The 18,825-nt window shown below is 37.7% G+C and overlaps 1 protein-coding gene and 1 long non-coding RNA gene across 3 annotated transcripts; both read left to right on the top strand.

Moving 5' to 3' along the window:
- Positions 1 to 1,111: 1,111 nt before the first annotated feature.
- LOC133724911 (aspartate aminotransferase, mitochondrial) lies at positions 1,112 to 6,968 on the top strand. The gene is made up of 10 exons (XM_062151827.1): positions 1,112 to 1,472; positions 2,166 to 2,251; positions 3,129 to 3,335; positions 3,583 to 3,688; positions 3,853 to 3,957; positions 4,046 to 4,218; positions 5,276 to 5,435; positions 6,212 to 6,307; positions 6,401 to 6,495; positions 6,570 to 6,968. The coding sequence occupies exons 1-10, from the start codon at positions 1,305 to 1,307 to the stop codon at positions 6,640 to 6,642; spliced, it is 1,269 nt and encodes a 422-aa protein (XP_062007811.1). The 5' UTR covers positions 1,112 to 1,304; the 3' UTR covers positions 6,643 to 6,968.
- Positions 6,969 to 15,074: 8,106 nt separating this feature from the next.
- LOC133737382 (uncharacterized) lies at positions 15,075 to 18,100 on the top strand. 2 transcript variants are annotated; one of them, XR_009859837.1, is made up of 7 exons: positions 15,075 to 15,438; positions 15,602 to 15,917; positions 16,111 to 16,205; positions 16,730 to 16,813; positions 17,021 to 17,124; positions 17,261 to 17,385; positions 17,511 to 18,100. It is a non-coding gene; the product is annotated as an uncharacterized LOC133737382 (long non-coding RNA). The 2 variants fall into 2 exon arrangements; XR_009859836.1 differs by having other exon boundaries at positions 15,112 to 15,917.
- Positions 18,101 to 18,825: the final 725 nt, after the last annotated feature.

The raw sequence follows: 18,825 nt of genomic DNA, 5'->3' as shown, positions 1-18,825 counted from the left end.
TCGGAACTAGAGCCACAACTCCCTCCAAACCCAATCGACACATACCAGAACATGTCCCAGCACTCATGAACATTGTCGTCGTCACAAGTAGAAGACCACGACCAGTTTTCGCCGTCATCATCTGGCAACCAAACACCCTTGGGTGCTGGCGACCAATCTGCCCCAAGAATCCAACCTCCTCTAGGCCACCCAAATTAAGGACCAACGATCTGAAGCCGATCCAAGACCAGATCAACCTTCATTCCGCTATCCTGAATATCGCCGACTGCAAACACAGCCATAACAAAGAGGCCGCAGCCTACGAACACGGAGAGAAGACGAGCACGCTCATTGTCAACCCTGAGGAAAGACGAAAGAAAGAGAAAAAGCCACCAATCTCGATATTAGGTACAAGATCGCCACTAGCCAAAACCAGCTGCCATCGACAAAATGCTCTCACAGAAGTCAATTCAGCTTACTCAGTTTTTAATCATGAAAATACTGAAACAAGAAAAAAATAGATAAAAATGGAAAGATACAATCCACTTTCTATGCAGATAACTACCCATTATCTGCAGTTATCAGCAATGAGTGAATCATTTGGATAACTACATACTATCATATAACTTCCTAACTTTTTTTGAAAAAAAAAATTATTTTTTATTTTTTATTTTTTATCTGAGAGCTAACAGCTCACTTGAAGTTGGTCATCGATTGTGCCAATATATGCATATTTCCATACTGATACTGCTCATCTTCCCGCTGCCAAACAAGTACTTCGTTATCTCAAAAGTATTAAGGCTATAAATCAAATCAACACAATTCAGGTGATCACGTTTATTTTTCATTCATTTTTATTAAGAAAAATAAATAATAAAAGATCCATTTTCTCCCCATATTATCTGCAACAACCGTTTTCTTTCATTCCCATTTATTTTTTATTTTTTAAAATAAAATATTTCCACACATGCTGCTGCTGAACATTTGTGGAAGAAAGCTAGTTTACCGTTATCCCATCACACAGAGTCACAGACTATAAATAAATAGAGTATGAGATCTAATAAAAAGAAAACAATAATAAAAAATAAAAAATAAAAAAAAGTAAAGAGAGAGATGCCAAGCGTCAGCACCTGAAAAAGCAGAGAATTCTAGAAAGAAGAACTTCACGCACTTCAAGGCCGTTGCAACGAACAACATCTATATATCCTCAAAATTCCATCCATCCCTTATATACACATTTTCACATTATACCAAAAAAAGAAGTAGTCACAGATTCATCACAGTCCTCTCTTCTTCTCCATCTCTCAAACCAAGTCAGTCAGTCCATGGCGCTCTCCACCAAACTTTTTCAACGGAGGAGCTCCACCGCAGTCTTGGGCGCGCGATCCATGTCCTGGTGGCGGAGTGTCCAACCGGCTCCCAAAGATCCCATTCTCGGCGTCACCGAAGCCTTCCTCGCCGATCCCAGTCCCAACAAAGTCAATGTTGGAGTCGTGAGTCCACCTCGATCTCTCTTTTCTTTTCTTGCCTTCTCTCAATTTCGTGATCCCAGACAGTACTCAGTTTACTCCGAGTAAATTCAAAGATCATCCCTTCTGATCCATCATTTCTACTCTCTGATTTCCTTCCTTCTTTCGCAATTCCGTGACGGCCGAGATTTTCCGGTTTAGAATTTTTATTTTTCCAACTTCGTATGAAACAGTGATTTTTATTTTCCGGCTTGTAGAACGCATGTAACAGTGATTTTTTTTTTTTTTTTTCAAAAATCTTCTTCTTCTTCTTCTTCTTCTTTGATTTCCTTGGAAGCCAAACAGAAAGCAGATTGTGAGATTGATTGTTGTTTCCGTTGCTATGATTTTCTGGTTGAGTCGAGGGTAAAAATGTAAAACAAAGAATAATCTTGTTTGGCTCACTTTTTTCTTTCATATCATTATTAAAAAAGTGATGCAAATCCCAACTGGTGTGAGTTGTACGTGGTCAATAGACCAGAAGAAAAAGTCAGTATCTGACGTCAAGTTTTTAGCTTTAGTGGGTTCCAAAGGACATTACGTCCAACTCAATATTTTATAATCATTCGTTTAATACTTTACACTTTTTTTAATTACTGTATCATTGAGGATTTTTTGTCTTGCTATGCTCTTCTTTTTGTTTAATCATTGTTTTTAATGTTGCTTTTTACTGTAAAGGGTGCGTACCGTGATGACAACGGAAAGCCGGTTGTTTTGGAATGCGTTAGAGAAGCAGAGCGGAGGGTTGCCGGAAAATTGAACATGTAAGTCACTGCATATTTTCCAACTTCTGTACGGTTTAGTTACTAATTCCCGTTAATGCGTTACAGATTTCGCATTTCTTTTTTGGGGAGCTATGAGATTTTTATAGTGTTTTGCAACTTGACACTGTTGCAGATTTCCACTCAAACAACTTGCAACTGTTGCAGTGGTCCCTTTTAAGATTTACTTTAACTTTTTGCCCACAAAGATATATACTTTGATTCTTTTCTCGTATTGCCCACATAATCTGAAATCCTGACATTGATTCTAAAGTCTTCCAGGATTTGGATTCCTTACCTTTATTCTATGTCTCAATCATTAAGTATATTGTAGTTTTTTAACCTTTTGTTGTTCTCTCGGGAGATGGCAATTAGTAACTTTCGGAGATAGTAGTATAAAGTCCATGCTCGATCAGAAGTATTCAGTAATATCAGGTGATAATATGTGGGAAATTTTTATCTGCTGATTGCATCATGATCCTATTTGAGTGTCCAAATGTTGTTAGTTAATAGTTGGATTCAGATTGATATTCCATTTCTTTCATAGGAAGTGGTTTTTGTAGGATCCTGAGTGTAGGAGGAGTCCATTAGCAGCAGTGAACGAAATCATTTCCCTTTATGGCTTGATAGAGGGAAACTAAGCTGATACTAGTTTGTTCGTAGACACTCTATAAATGATAAACCAATACTACTTTAAAAGAACAACTGCCAGATAGGTTACTGTGAAAATTTTTTGCAAACTCGATGGTAAAGACAGAAATCTTGTAAATAATTTTTTACAGTAAAATAGTAAATACCAAACTTTGACAGATCCATGTTATTTACGTATTTTTTTGACGTCACTCTGATGTATGATTTACGATTTGTTTCTTCGCTCCAGGGAATATCTTCCTATGGGGGGCAGTGTGAAGATGGTGGAAGAAACATTGAAGCTGGCCTATGGAGAGACTTCTGAATTTCTCAAAGATAAAAGGATAGCAGCAGTGCAATCTCTCTCTGGGACTGGTGCATGTCGTCTTTTTGCAGACTTTCAAAAACGTTTTCGTCCAGATTCTAATATCTATATTCCAGTGCCAACATGGGCCAAGTGAGCATTATTTGGAACTTCTTTTAAGCTTAAACACACACACACACACACACTTATATATATATATATATATATATATATATATATATATATATATATATTCATCATTATCATTATCATCCTTAGTTATCAAGATGGGGAATCTAGTATAGACCATTTGATAATATTATCTCTTTGTTATCACTTAAGCTTGTTATGTGAATAATTTCTGATGCACAAATGCTTCTGGAAAACCATTTATCAACAGCCACCATAACATCTGGAGAGATGCCCAGGTCCCTCAAAGGACTTTCCATTACTATCATCCAGAGACTAAGGGTTTGGACTTTGCAGGACTGATTGATGACATAAAGGTATAGGGCACATATTCAAATGTTCAGTTTTGGTTGTTTTAATTACCAGTGCTACATCTATCTTTCCTTGTTGATATAATATCTTTTTACCCTTTCCACTCCATGTTTCATTCTATTTGCTAACCCTGTTCCCCCTGCTAACTGGGCATGAATGTTTTCTATAGAATGCTCCAAGTGGCTCATTCTTTCTACTTCATGCATGTGCTCACAATCCCACTGGAGTTGATCCTTCGGAGGAACAATGGAAAGAGATCTCATACCAAATCAAGGTAAAGTTTTGAGAATATTTTTTGTTTATTTCACTTTCTCTAATAATTTTCACTACTCCTGCTGATAGATAGATAATTATTGATTCAGGGTAAAGGTCATTTTGCCTTCTTTGACATGGCATATCAAGGTTTTGCTAGTGGTAACCCAGAGAGAGATGCAAAAGCCATCAGGATTTTTCTCGAGGATGGTCATCTAATTGGAATTTCTCAATCTTATGCAAAAAATATGGGACTCTATGGGCAGAGAGTAGGATGCCTTAGGTAATTATCTGTTTCTCATTTATAAACAGTTAGTCTAATCTTAGTTAACGTAGCAGCTGCATGTCTCATTTGTTTCATCTATCATCTCTATTATCAATGGCTAGACAATAACTGTGTGTCCTTTTACTAATTTTTGAAAGGATGAGATAGAAGTAGGACTGTAGGACACTCTTTGATGTATGGTATTGTATACAACCTGCATATTCGATGTTTGAAGTGAATATAATCAATTTAAACTAGATAAATTAGTTTCAAACATCACTTATTTATTTTTGAAAAGAAACGGCTTTTATTGAAAGATCAAGAAAAGCAAAATACAAAAAGGTGGACAAGGAGTCCACATAGAAGAAAGTTAGGCAAACAGCCTAGATAGAGGCTAAAGTACAGCTGCATTCCAACCTAATAACATAGAAGATAAGATATAATTCCTGAATTCCCCACAAATAGAAGCCCAAAGAGATGCCCAAAACCTTACTTCTCCCAAAGCAGTCCCACCTCTTCACCGCTATAAACTTAAAAGATTCTTTATTCCTTTCCATCCAAACGACCCAGAGCACAGCTAACACCCCACAACCCAATGAACCTCAGCCTTTTTCCCGTTCACAAAAGCGGAAGGTTTATGGTTAGCAAATCAATTCTTTTATGTCAAGCTGGTTTTATTAAAATCTCTATACCACTCAAGCCCCTCCAAATAGTCTCTAAATCACGTACTTCTTAAGTGCATGTCATAGTTTTTACTTTTGTATCTAAATGTAAGGGTGAAAGAATGACGTTATATTTTATTGCTGAGGTTTCTGCATGTCTTTTGTATAATAAGCTGCACCCCTGGTGATGGTGCAAGCAGCTCTTGAACGTGAATGTGACTTCACATTTTCCCTTTAGAAGATTGTGGCTGATCTCAGGAATTAGTATTTGTAGGATTACGGCCATTATTTTATAATATCCTTTCATTAGATTGCTTAACATTTCTTTTTTGTCACCTTCCCTTTTTGACGATGTCAAGAAAGCATGATCTTCTTGTACATTTTCATGCTGATGCTGTTCTTTATCTTTGCAGCTTGCTTTGTGAGGATGAAAAACAAGCTGTGGCTGTAAAAAGTCAGTTGCAGCAGCTTGCCAGACCCATGTATAGTAACCCACCCGTTCATGGACCGCTTATAGTGTCAACTATCCTTGGTGATCCAGACTTGAAGAATTTGTGGCTCCGAGAAGTTAAGGTAATGTGTGGTTATTTCCTTTCAACTTTATATCTTGGGATGACTAAAGTGAGAAACAAGTGAAAGTGAGTCCATATGATTTTGATGGTTAGGGGATAAGTTTTAGGGAAATACTTTTGCTACTGCATGAAAAGCTTGCATCTGAATGCTAACTTTCAGCTTCAGATGCCTTCAAGAGTGAAGCTTGTATGCTCATTAGTTACTCTTTACTTTCTGTAGTAAGATGCTGCCACATAAACTGGTATTAGTATCATGAAATCTACATCCATGTTTCCTATCCAGAGATGGTTTCCATGTTACATTAGTTATGTTCATGTCAAAATTTACATAAACTTGCATCCATGTTTCAAAAGTTGCTTCCAAGTGTTTTTAAACTGGTACTAACCAGGATAGAATATGGAGGTTTTAAAAGTTGCATCCATGTTTCCTATCCTGTGTTTGGGATAAACATCACTTTGTAGAGCATTCTACTATCATATCTAGGTTACTTTCTCTGTTGGAAAATTGGATGTCAACAGGATAGACACAATTTTTATCTTAGTGCTACAGTATTCCAACCAAGAGATGCACGCTGATTTCTATCTCCTGACAAAAAAAAATTTTAAAATTGTGTTCGCTGCTCAACTATGGCGTAGTTTCTAATTGATCTTGTGTCACCAGAATCCCAACATACATTAGGTTATTCTTTTATTGTTAACAGATACTAGAGAAACCAGGGAGCCTTCAGTATGTCTTGATCATCCGATACTTATTTCCTTTTCACCATTCTTCTTCAGGGCATGGCAGATCGCATAATCGGAATGCGAACTGCTCTACGAGAAAACCTTGAGAAATTGGGATCACCCTTATCTTGGGAGCACATAACAAATCAGGTGTGCTTGATTGTTTATTCTCTCATAGGTGTGAGATTTTCTGTGTCTATATATGGCTCATCTTATGTACAATGTTTCTGGTCTTGAAAACAGATTGGCATGTTTTGCTATAGCGGAATGACACCTGAACAGGTTGATCGTTTGACAAATGAGTTTCATATATATTTGACTCGCAATGGTCGAATAAGGTAAGTTTCCTTCCACCTTCCCTTTCACTCATTCGTGTCTGGAATTTCTCATGTATGATGGTTGACATGTGCAGTATGGCGGGTGTTACAACGGGCAATGTTGGATATCTGGCAAATGCTATACATGAAGTAACAAAATCTGCATAGAGATAAGGCCGGCTTAAATTCTTCAATGAGCCTTAGGAACTGTACCAGATAGTGATTTTGTTAGCTACATCATAATCTTCTTGATATAAGGAAGCGAAACACTGGAACCATCATTTAATGCGCTCTTATTATTCTTCTCCATTTTTTGGATTCAGCTCGGGACTTGTCATCTTGGTTATATACCAAGTCCTGGAATACAAAAACCACAGATAGTGTCATTTGTCCAAAATCATATGCTGTGATTTTGCCTCCGGCAATAAATTCGGATTTTGTAGATTTTGTTACCTGGGAGTATTTAGTACAATAATGAGTTGCAAACTTTAGCATATGCCTGTGAACAAATGAACAGGTTCATAATCTTACTCTGAGACATTAAGGGCTCGTTTGTAATGCAGTATTATCTCGGAGTAGCTTATATCTAGTAATTATCCTGGTGAATATGAGAGCGATTGAATGGAACATACCAAACTCAGAAACAATCTTTCTTCAGAATCATCACGCTTCAAGCTTGTAAATTTCTTTAAGCCTCCTAAATTCACTATTTGTCAAACCGTGAATGAACTTCCGTTAATATTTTTACTTTTCCTTGCAATCCAACACGAGAGGAACACATGAGAAAAGGGGGAAGAAACCGTTCTGGGTTGGGGGGCAGGCTTTTAACACCTTAATGGCTTAATCCTTATATTCTATTACGTTCCTCTTGATTAAGAATGCAAATGGATGCCCAAAAGCTGGCCTGAGATTGACAGACGCAGTGCCAAACCTGGTGATTGTTTAATTACCATTCTGTAATTATTCAAGTTTGTGCTTGTTTACTAGTCTCCCTTCAGAAACATCTACAATTCTACATACATCAAAGAAGGTAAGAAATTCCTGGAGATGAACAAAACACAGAACAATTCTGACCTATATGCAAAGAAATTAGGGTCAAAGCAAAACCAACAGCAATGGAAACTAGGAGTAGATAATTCGCATTTCATTAATCCCCAATATCAATTTGGAATTGGAATATAGTAGCAAGTGACTGCCAAGTGCAACTACAAAAAGCTCTTGCAAGCTGCAGCAGACAACTAGTCTTGATGTGCATTGTGCATGCAGCACGGTGCAACTAATGCTTTCCTTTCTCTGCAGTAGCTCCGTCTGCAATTACATGTGCCGCCACAGCTATTGTCCAATTTAGCATGACAAGGTCTTATTCATCTTGTACTACCCCCTCAGATTCAGTATCGAGTGCACTGATAGCCTTATCTAGTAGGAAGATCTTGGGATTTTTAACTATATATATCATGAGTAGTTGGATTCATCATTCTCCTAGGTTGGTCTCAAAACCCTGTTGTGAGCCACTAATGAACTTGTGGAGTTGTGGGCATTGGCCGATTCAAATGCAGCAAGAGTTTCTTCTACCTCTCTTGCATTTCCTTTCTATCCATATGCAATGTTGGCACCAACTGTTTTGTGGATAGTAGATTCCCAGTCCTACTTTCTCCAACTGTTTTGAAAATCTAAACGTCTGTCGCCTGGATGGATCCCAAATAAGCAGTATCCTTTCATCAGTTGGTTCATATAATGTTTTATTGCACTGGAAACAATTAAACAACCGATTGGAAATATCACTCCGTTGGCGATTGCAGCTGCAGCTCTAGTTACAAGCACTCTGGAATCTCCAGCTTGTTAAGTAGGCCATGCAGTGCATTGGAGACTTTTGAGATTGTTGCATAGTTGTTGTAGGGGATTCTGGTTCTCCTGGAGAATGCCCTGGGGGGAAACCGAACTAGTTCCTGCTCCAGATAATCATGACTTAAGGATGGTTGACTAAAAAGATTCTGTACTGAATTCTGACTTTCTTTGATTGTCTGCGGCTTGTTCTGAGTCTTCACTTAACCCTTGCAAGTGTATAAGCTGAGAGTAGGCTCCATCAGGATCCCCAGGTACGTAGCTCTGAGTGTAAAGCCACCTTTCCTTTATGAAGGAAAATTCCAGCAAATCCAAGACCTGTCAAGCCAATTATCGAGTGCATTCGGTATACTCCCACTCAGCATGAGTTTGTTGAGCTTTGATGATTCAGTAATCTGCAACAAGCATAAATTTTTTGCTTTGCCATACATGATTCTTATGGCAATCCCCTCCTTGCTGGCTCCAAACACCTGGATTCTTCTAATGTCTTACTAGTAGAAGCTCTTGCTCTCTTCAAAGTTTCAAGCTCTCGCTTCAAAAATATCAAGGTAATTTCAAGATTCTGATCAATTGCATCAATGGTGCTTGCTCTGACCCCTGGAATCGAAAATTAAATTGATAATAGGAGATATATATCAGGATTCTTAGCTCATCTTTTGAAGTTATTAGTAATAAAAGTATTTCTTCCGAGTATATTTTTGTCTCTACTTCAAATTTGTGGCATTTGAGATTAGGACACATAAATAAAAATAAATTACTCAGAATGAGCAAAATTGGAATGTTACCTCAAGTAAATTTGAATGATTTTTAAACATGTGAATCATGTATTAAAGGAAAAATGTTTAGAAAATTATTTTCTAAACATTGGCAATCTTCTGACTTACTTGATGTTATACATTCGGATTTATGTGGGTCTATGAGAACCAAGACTCATAGAGGAATGGAATACCTTGTTACATTCATCAATGATTATTCTCGTTGTCTACTTCTTGAAAAATAAACCGGATGCCTTGGAAAAATTCAAGGAATTTAAGAAAGAAGTAGAAACTCAATTAGGGAGACCGTACCCATAAAGTCCCTTAATAGTGATAGAGGTGGTGAATATGAAGCCTTTGATGAATTCTGTAAAGAACATGGCATAAGACACAATTATACTATGCCATATACATCACACCAAAATGGCATCGCAGAAAGAAGAGATAGAACCTAATGGAGATGACAAGATCAATGATGTCACATGCAGACTTGTTTCTTCATTTTTGGGGAGAAACATTATCCACTGCTTCATATTTACGAAATAGAATAAATATAAAGGCAAAACCATTAACACCATATGAATTATGGCATGGAAGAGAACCAGACTTGTTAAAGTTAAAAGTTTGGGGTTGCCAGGCACATGTTTTAGTTTCAAAACCACTTAGAGATCAATTGTGAGCCCCAAAAAATTTATCGAGCTTAATTGAGATTGTTATGTAATTGTTAATTTACGATCTCGGAGATTATTAAAGGTGCTCGAGAATATTTTTCATAATTTTTCACAAGGTGAAATCCTTGATTTAAGAGTTTGATAATAAAGTACATGACACGATGAGTTCGTGAGAATTTTTGGGTAATTTTTATGAGTTCGTGACAATATAGCGATTTTATGAAGTTTTGGTGATTTTAGAAAATTATTTAAAGAAAAAGGAAATTTCTATGCTGCAATCGTGGCCATTCAAACTTGCACAGCTTCATCAGAGCCGTTAATAATTCATTAAAAGAAGACTATAAATAGAAGTTAGTTCAAATCAAAGCCCCAGATCATTCGAGATATCCCTAGAACTCTAGACCCATTTCGGTGGCTCGGCACTATATTCTCATCCGGCCACCACACGACAACGTTTAACTCTACCAAACACAACCAAACATACAATCACACCAGGTGAAAATTAGTAATCCCTGCTTAGAAAATTAGTTCAGGAGATCACCTAAAATCACACAACTCAAAATCATAGTAATCCCTGTGTGTATTTTAGTTCAGGAGATTATAATTAATTAAATCAAATAATAGAATTCATAGTAATCCAAATCTCACGTATGAATTAAAGAAAGAACACCAGAAACATTCTCCAATAACTACGTTGTGATGCCCCAGAAATTCGTATTTATTTTCCGAGGATTTTCCGGAATTTAAATTGTGGGTATTGGACGGTTTCGTGGCTCGTGGATGGAGCGGAAGTGTTTCGGGCGAATAATTATTTAGGAAGCGTCATTTAGGGGGGGCGCAAGGGTTGACTTTTTATTCGTTGGGATTTTCCGAAAACTTCCTTCACGAAAGTTGTAGAGTGCGTCGATACGAGTTCGTGGACATGCGGAACGCAGAAATCGGAGTTCGTATGAAGAAGTTATGGGCTTCGGAAAAACTTTCCATTTTAGTATAAAAGGACGAAAATTTCCTGAAATTGTAAAAGAGCCCAGATTTCCCAAAAAGGAAACCTGAGCCCAGTTTTCTCTCTCGAACCCGCGCACAGCCAGCCATTTCACCGGCGTCGTTCTCGCTCGTCCGGCCACCGTTTGCTTCGATTCAAAAGTGGGTTTTGCTCGCCTCAATCCCCTCTAGAGGTCTGTGGAAGGATTGAAGAGAGATTCGAGCTGTGGAGGGAGCTACATCGACTGGAAGTGGCCCGCTTCGGGGATGAAATTGCCTTGATCGGAGTCGGAGATTCCGGCCACCTTTGCCGGTGATTCGTGAGGGCTTTTGGAGCTTGGAGGACGTTGATGCTTCCCACAAGGTGGCTTGCATCGATTCAACTCGTGGAGGTCGAATTTTGGAATTGAAATTCTAGGGTTTCAATCGAGCTGTTTTTTTCTAAGGTAAAATTCGATCGATTGGTTCATATTTGGACTTTGGTGTAGTTATGAAAGTTTAAATTGGAGTTGAGACGAAGAACTTTGGTGTTTGGAGTTTTTTCAAATTCCGACTTTGGGCCGGCGGCGGCGCCGCCACTGTGGTGGTGTTTTCCGGCCACCTCAGGGATAGTTTCTGTTCTTAAGTTCGATCTACTCGTCGATACGAGCATTTCGATATATTGTTTGTAATTTTTGGAAATCGTATGAGTATGTTAGGGTTTTTACGGTTTCGGACCGTTCGATGATTCGATCCGTGAGGATCCGACTATCCGATTGACTTGTTTTTTTGGCATATCGATCGTAGAAGTATTCCGGAGACATTGGGTGGTCTCGGATGTGGTTTCGCCTTAATTGGCGTCACTTTGGGGATTTTAGTTCAAAACAGGGGTTTCAGACTTAAATCGTTTGTGGATTGTTGCTAAGTTGAAACCGTATGTGACCAAGTACTTGACGAGGTATCCTTGGACGGTTGTTTTGTGGTGTGGCTGCCTTGTTCTGTATTGAAGACGCAGCGGGAATTTCGAGGTGAGTAAATCTCGCGATATGTGTTATGAACCTAGTTACCATATTGTCTTGGAGTTATGGGATTAACTGTGACTATAGATGGTATTAGTGGCATTTCTGAATGGATGACTATGTGTGTATATATATATATATATATATTATGGGGTATATATATATATATATATATACATATGTATTCATGTATTAGTGACATTTCTGAGTGGATGACTATGTGTGTGTATATATATATATATATATTATGGGGTATATATATATACATATGTATTCATGTATTAGTGGCTTCGTGGTGAATCTTTGTGATGATTGCCATGTAAAGCTTGTGTAGAAATATCTGTGTAGCTTGTGTAGGAATATTTGTGTGATGATTGCTATCTGTGTGATGACTAGCAATGAATCTAGGTGATGATCGCTATCTATGTGATGACCGGCGATATCTGTGTGATGAATATGTGTGAGGATCGCTATCTGTGTGCTGACTGGCGATATCTGCGTGATGATTAGTTGGATGATCGCTATCAGTGTGATGATCAGTAGGATGATGGCTATCTGTGTGATGATCGGTGAAATCTGTGTGATGATCAGTGTGATGACAGCTCGGTAGAGGATCTGAATTGTTATTAAGTTAACAATAATCGAGAAGACTGCTGTGATGGTCGGGGCTACCTACAGACGTCAGAGTGTGGGATTACGATGACTACTTTGACTTGAATTGCTTGACTTAATGTGACCTCCTGAACTAAATTATATGCAGGGGTTACTATGAATTGTTTTGCTTGTTTTGAATTGTGATTGCCTTGTTTTCTTCTTGATTTGATTGATTGTTGGTTTGATTTATCTTGAAGACCATAGTGGTGACGAATTGTGCTCTGTGTGAGGTTAGAAAGGTGATTCATTGTTTTCACTTTTGATGTCATGTTGATGACAAAGGCTCCTAGTGGGGAGGGAATGAGCGTGGTTTGGGGTTCGCCGTAGGGCGTTAGAATGGTATCAAACATTGCTTGAGGAAGTCTTGTTTGATTGAATTTGTGTAATGGGACGCTAGTTGAGAATCTAAGCATGAGGCTGTAGTCACCAGTTGACTTATGTAGGCACGATATGGAAGATTATGGAATCGATGGATGTAGGTGTGAGCTATGTGTATATCGTGTTTAGGTTGAGGTGACTTAAGAAATGTGTTTTGCTTTGTGGTTTTGAGTTTACTTAGACGAACTTCATAACACTATGCCAAAAAATGCTTCAGACCATACCCCTCAGACGACAGAAGAGGTTTTTTCTGTTGTCTGATTTTTTTCAACGTCTTCAGACGACAGTTTTAACTATTTCTGTTGTCTGAATGGTATGAAAATCAATACTAGAACAATTTTTTCAAGTTTGTTGTAATTTAGAAAATTCAGACAACAGAATTCTGTTGTCTGAGTAAATGGAGAAATTATTTCTCTTTGTTTGGACAAAAATATATTTTTGGCTGAACTAAAACTTAAGTGAGCTAGACCCCGAGTTTTCTAAACACTTGGTTAAAAAAACAGAAGCCTTCTTTCCTTCTCCGTGAGCTAGACCCCAATTAAGCAATTGCAGCTCCCATTCTAGTTCTTATCCCCCCGATCAGCAACATCCTTTCCCTTTCCCAATTATGGTTCTTCTCTCCCCGATCTAGGTTTTTTACACAGAAGAGTCTCATCGATCAACCTCTCCCCGATCTAGGTCAAGAAGACACTGTTGGTGGAGTTCTTCGATCCGATTTTACAAAGTATACTGTTGTTGCACGGTAAGTCTCAATCTTCGTGTTAGGATTTCGACCTTGATTTGTGTTGGGTTTTAGGGTTTCGTTGAGATATCGATTTGGGGTTTCCTTTGAAATTAGATTTGTGATATCAATTTAGAGATGTGGTGGTTGAAATAGACTTGGGTGTTATTCTGGTTTTATGGATTTGGGGATGGTTTAGGGTTCATTTCGATTTGGGTGTTTGAAATTTGCTGAAAATTTTTTGTTGTTCTTGAAATCGGGTTGGGTGTTTATCTTTTGGTTCTGGGTTTATAGCTTTTGACCGAATTAAATGTTTGTTCATTATATATATGATTGTTAATTGGGTTATGTAGGATTTCTGGTCAAGGAGAGGAGTCGTTACAGATAAAAAAAAAACCAACCAAAAAGCTTCAAACTTTACCTCATTTCATCTTCGTTTTCGGATTCTGTTGAATACCCAGTTCGTTTTTGATCGCCAAGATCGTGTATTTTGGTATTGGCTGTGTGATTGAAGTGAATTTTGATATTGGTTTAATGTAAAAATTGGGGCTTTTGATGAATAGAGTGGTGAAATTGATCTGGGATTTGATCAATTGGGAATGGAGAATAGTGGAGAAGCTCTAGATGATGATGGCGCTGGATGATCAATTGCATGCTTTCTGTCTCTTTTCAAAGGCCTGGACTTTGGCTCTTGTCCTTTTGCCATTCAATTCCTATTTCAGAACAAAGCTATAGCATACTTTTCCATGCCTTTAATTAATATAAATGGACTCAAGTAATTGTCTCTTGCATTTGATAATCAATTATACATGTCTGCAGCACACATGATCAATTACATATTTTGGGAGCTTTGACTTTGACAAGCTTATGTGTAATGCTATTTGTAATTATCTGCAGATTTTGGACATTCCTCCACCGCCAAGCTTCGTGGCTATCACAGTTGTTGGTGTCGAACCCAGAACTGGTGAGGAGCCATTCTTGCGAACCAATTGAATTACTGGGCAAAACACTCCAATTCATGCTTTATTTAAATGATGTCACCGATTGCTCTCTTTACTTTTCCACCGATGTCCACTGTGCCTCATTTTGAATATCCTTGCATGATTTTCTTTTGATTGACAAGGAAACACATAGCTAAACTTTGCTTAAGAGAGACTTGCTGCATGTTTCCAAAGCTTTTGTCTTTAGTTCATGGTTTGACAATTATGAATATGAAATTGTTGTCTTGAAATGTGCTGATCAGTTTCCACCGCCAAGCCTTTTAATAGAAGGCATGATCATGGACTTTGCTTGGTCTTCATTGTTCCACCGCTTTATGATCAAAGTGAAAGAGGGAAGAGATAAAGCTTTAATTATACTTTGTTTTCTGACACATGTTCAAGGCAATTTACAGCAAACTTTGACAATGATTAACTTGAATATATATATATATATCCTGAAATCTCTTCCCCTTTAGTTCTCGGACAAAAGTTACAGCAGTACCACTTGCATATGGGATTTATGTGTTTTGATTAGTTCTCAGCAAAACTGTTGGTCCGTCGATGTTGGTCCCAGATTGCAATTCCATGCTTCCCATGATCTCAAGGTGCCTCTTTTGCCTCTCTCTCTAACTCTAACTCTGCTTCCATTTCACTCTTGTAATTGGTGTATTTTTAATGTGCTCATAATCTGTATCTAATGTTGTCCTTAGGCACAACAAGGAGAGGCAACTATGGTTGCGAAGCTTGCTGACCCTGGATATGCATTTCAACTCTCTTCTTCTTTCCATTCTGCTGGTTTGGTGAGTCAAATATAGCATTTTTGGACACACTAGCTTTCAACTGTCATCTGCGACCTGCCATTCCATTTAGACATGCTTTCTTTGTTTGTTTAAATTCTTAGCAAGCAACTCGAACTAGATGCAGTAAAGACTCTGAGGCTAAGATTGGTTGAGGATGTATCTCTTGGAGGTCTACTGCTCTGAGGTTCAGTATTATTGCACAGTTGTTTTTGTTTTTGCACATTTGATCTCTCTGAAACATGCCTCATCATTTATGATTTATCTTGCTGAGTTTTGATAAGTCAAGATTCATCATTTGAATTTCTGTTGGTCAATTTGTTCTTTGATGTGATTGCACTGTATTACAGGTTGTTCCAGTATGCATATGTATATGTACATATAGTGACAAATAGAAAAGTAGCCAACTTTAAGTAGTTCACTATCTTTCTGTTGCAGCTACCAAAATGATCATAGTAAGTTTTATTCCCTTAAGTATTTTTCTGGTGCTTGAAGCCAAAAGCTACCCTTAAATTCCCCCTTGGTGATGTTACTTTGGAGGAAAAAGAAGAGGAGGAGACGAACAAAATGTTGTCTATAAATGGCATTGTTAAAGGCCAACTTTTGAACGGGCTCTGCACTGCTCACTATGTGGATGATGAGTTGAAGTAACAATACTCATTCAAGGTAAGGATTATGTATTATTCTGGTCTCCTCCTTTTTTTTTCACTTGCAAAAGATGCTTGGATTTGTTGCGTTGATATGCGGTCCAGAAGACTGCTTTCTCTACAAACATATTCTGTTTCTCTTAGTTGTATACTCTATTATGTTGTTTCCTCTTTGTGAAAATTGTTGCTGATAGTTTTTGAATTTATTACAGGATGAGTTGTCGTCTTTTATCCCATTTATTTCGCTGCCTTCAAATGCATTGTCATTTGCTTTTAAGCGTCGCTTCGATCCTTCAGACAAGTTGAGGTTAGTAATCTCTTCCATTTTTCTTTCTTCCCTGTAAGCGTGCAATTTTTATTCATTTCTTTTGGTTTTGTCTGTTGGGTTCATGATTCACTTGCTTGGTGAGTGGTGACAGATGTAAGTACTTATTAATATATATTTTTTTTTTGGAGGATAATGGAACGCTAGATATGAATGTTATGTGAAACAAATGAGGTGCTTTATTTTGTGCTTATGAAATCCAATTCAGGTTGAGTTGGCCACTTAACATGTTCTATGTCCTTTGCTACTTACCTAATATTGTTATTTCATGCGTGGTCCTTGTAATGTTGCCAAGCAAATCCTATCTCCAATAATTAATCGTTTTAGCATGAGTGATTCTTGTAAGTTGTTCCTGTCAAGCATTTAAGAATGGAAGTTGGAAATGGATGATTTGCACCTATCTGAAGCTATTCTGAGCAGTTTGAGCAGTTTCAGCGCTTTGGGAATCTGATGAAATTCTCTTCGTTTCTGATTTGTTTTGAGATTGAAAAATTTGATCTTTTCAGGTTCTATGGTGGCTACGTTCAGCTGCCCTTTGGATGTCATCAAGACCAGGTTACAGGTCCACGGCATGCTTACCGGTCAAAGAGGTAATTTTTGGTTCATTAAGTTATTGAATTTGATGCAAGTTTCAATTTTTAATAATCCCAGATTTAGTACCTAATGTATTGGAATTATGTGTTTTGATTTGTGTTTGTGATTTTTGAATTTGTATGAAGTACATAATAGTGGTTTATTTATGAGCTCTAGAGACTATTTAGTAGTTGGTTCAAACATTCTATATTGTCATAATGTAGAGGATGGTGGCAAACTCTCAATTGGTGAAAATATGATAGATGCTGCTGGGACTGCCACAGCCATTTCAACAAATCCATTGTGGGTTGTTAAGACAAGACTGCAAGTAAGTTTGATGTTCAAAACTGATTACTAGAACATATATAATCAGGACATCTCTGATTCCCTTTCATCTCCGCTAGGCTGCATGCTCATTCTACTGTTAATTGTTGAATAACTTAATGGAGTTGTCTGTGGCCCAGATCTACCTTCCAAATACATACGAGACAGTGCATTTGAACCGCAATGTTGGGCTGCTCCAGGGATACATATGATACCAGCTTCTACCTAGGATTTTCACTTTTGTAATATGCAAGTATAATTGTAGGTAATATTCTTAATTCCCTTCTCTGCAAGTATAATTGTCATTTGTTTCTTAGACCTTCACATATATTAGTTGTTGCTAACAGAATATAAAGATGAAGTGATATTATCTATTCATTTGTACTACAGGTTATTTCAGGTGTCTTGGACATTCTAATCTTCAGATTCCTCCATTTGTTTAGATAGATCTTTTTCAGATCATTCTAGCTTAAGCATTGAGTATAGGTTATCTAAATTCATGCTTATTTAAATAGTTTGGCATAGTGGGTGATGACAGATGGTTGTTTCTTTCCTAAAAGTCATTCGTTGTTTCTTTCCATTTTGTGAATGTACAGATGGTTTCAACAATGAAGAAGTCGATCTTTGATGAACAAACTAACAAGGCCTTAAGGAAATTGCAAAAGAATGCTCAAAAGAAGAGAAGGCATCATGATGTGGTTCGAGCTGAATGGGCAAATCATGTTATACAGTTCTAACTTTGGTTCTGTTTCAGGTAGATGAGTAGCACTTGGAACTGCTTTTGTGCATTTATATACAACTGATGGAAAGAGTTGATGAACTTAAATTATGCATGCAGTTGCTCTGTCTAGCTACTCTTTCTTTACCTTATAGGTTTTTGACTTGGTGCAATTAAATGATCGAGATAAGATGGTTTTTTGGTTCTCTCGATCATAATGTAACTGTTGGCTAGGTTTAGAGTTGGAACTATGGATTGTATTTTGGATGATGTTGATGCAATTAATGAAACGTAGCCATCATTTTCAATGCTGAATTTAGTCCAATTTTATGGTTTTGATGATTGTAAATGACTGATGTTGAAATGGTTGAAAGGCAACAGATATATGCAGGTTTATGTTGTATCAAGAAAATACAGCACAATTTATGTTGTATCAAGAAAATAGAAACAACAGAAACAAATGATCATCTGTTGTTTCTACCAAGTTCAAACAACAGAAAAGTAGAGTTCAAAGAGCTCTCAGACAACAGAAATAGGTGGTTGGTATTGTAACGCCCCAAGCTGCACCTCACTAGCTTAAGCACGTCACAGTGCCGCGAGCCTCTAAAACATAAACCGAACGCTCGATTTACATTCTAGAGAACCGCTAGGCATTTTGTTTGAAAACTTTTCGTAAAACACAGCGAAAGCTACAAATATTTTTTTGAGGTGAAAATCTTAGAGTTGCCCAAAAATCATTTTGTTCGTCCAGACTTGAAATGAATGCTCACTCAGGAGGCATAAGATTTAAGGACTAGGAATTTAACTACGTTTTGACCCAAGAATTCCGGGACACAAAGTTCGAGAAATAGAAAGCAGAATAAAGCCCAGAAGGCGGTTTACCAAACTTGTTCCGCTCACCCAGCTCCATCCGCCATTGTCCCGTCACCAGTGCACAGTACCTGCATCCATACTGTTGTAGGGGTGAGCTTTCGTCCTCGCTGCTCT

Source organism: Rosa rugosa, chromosome 1 (genome assembly GCF_958449725.1).
Source record: "Rosa rugosa chromosome 1, drRosRugo1.1, whole genome shotgun sequence".
Taxonomy (NCBI): Eukaryota; Viridiplantae; Streptophyta; class Magnoliopsida; order Rosales; family Rosaceae; genus Rosa; species Rosa rugosa.
Note: the sequence above shows the minus strand (reverse complement) of the source record. Positions and strands in the feature narration are given on the sequence as shown.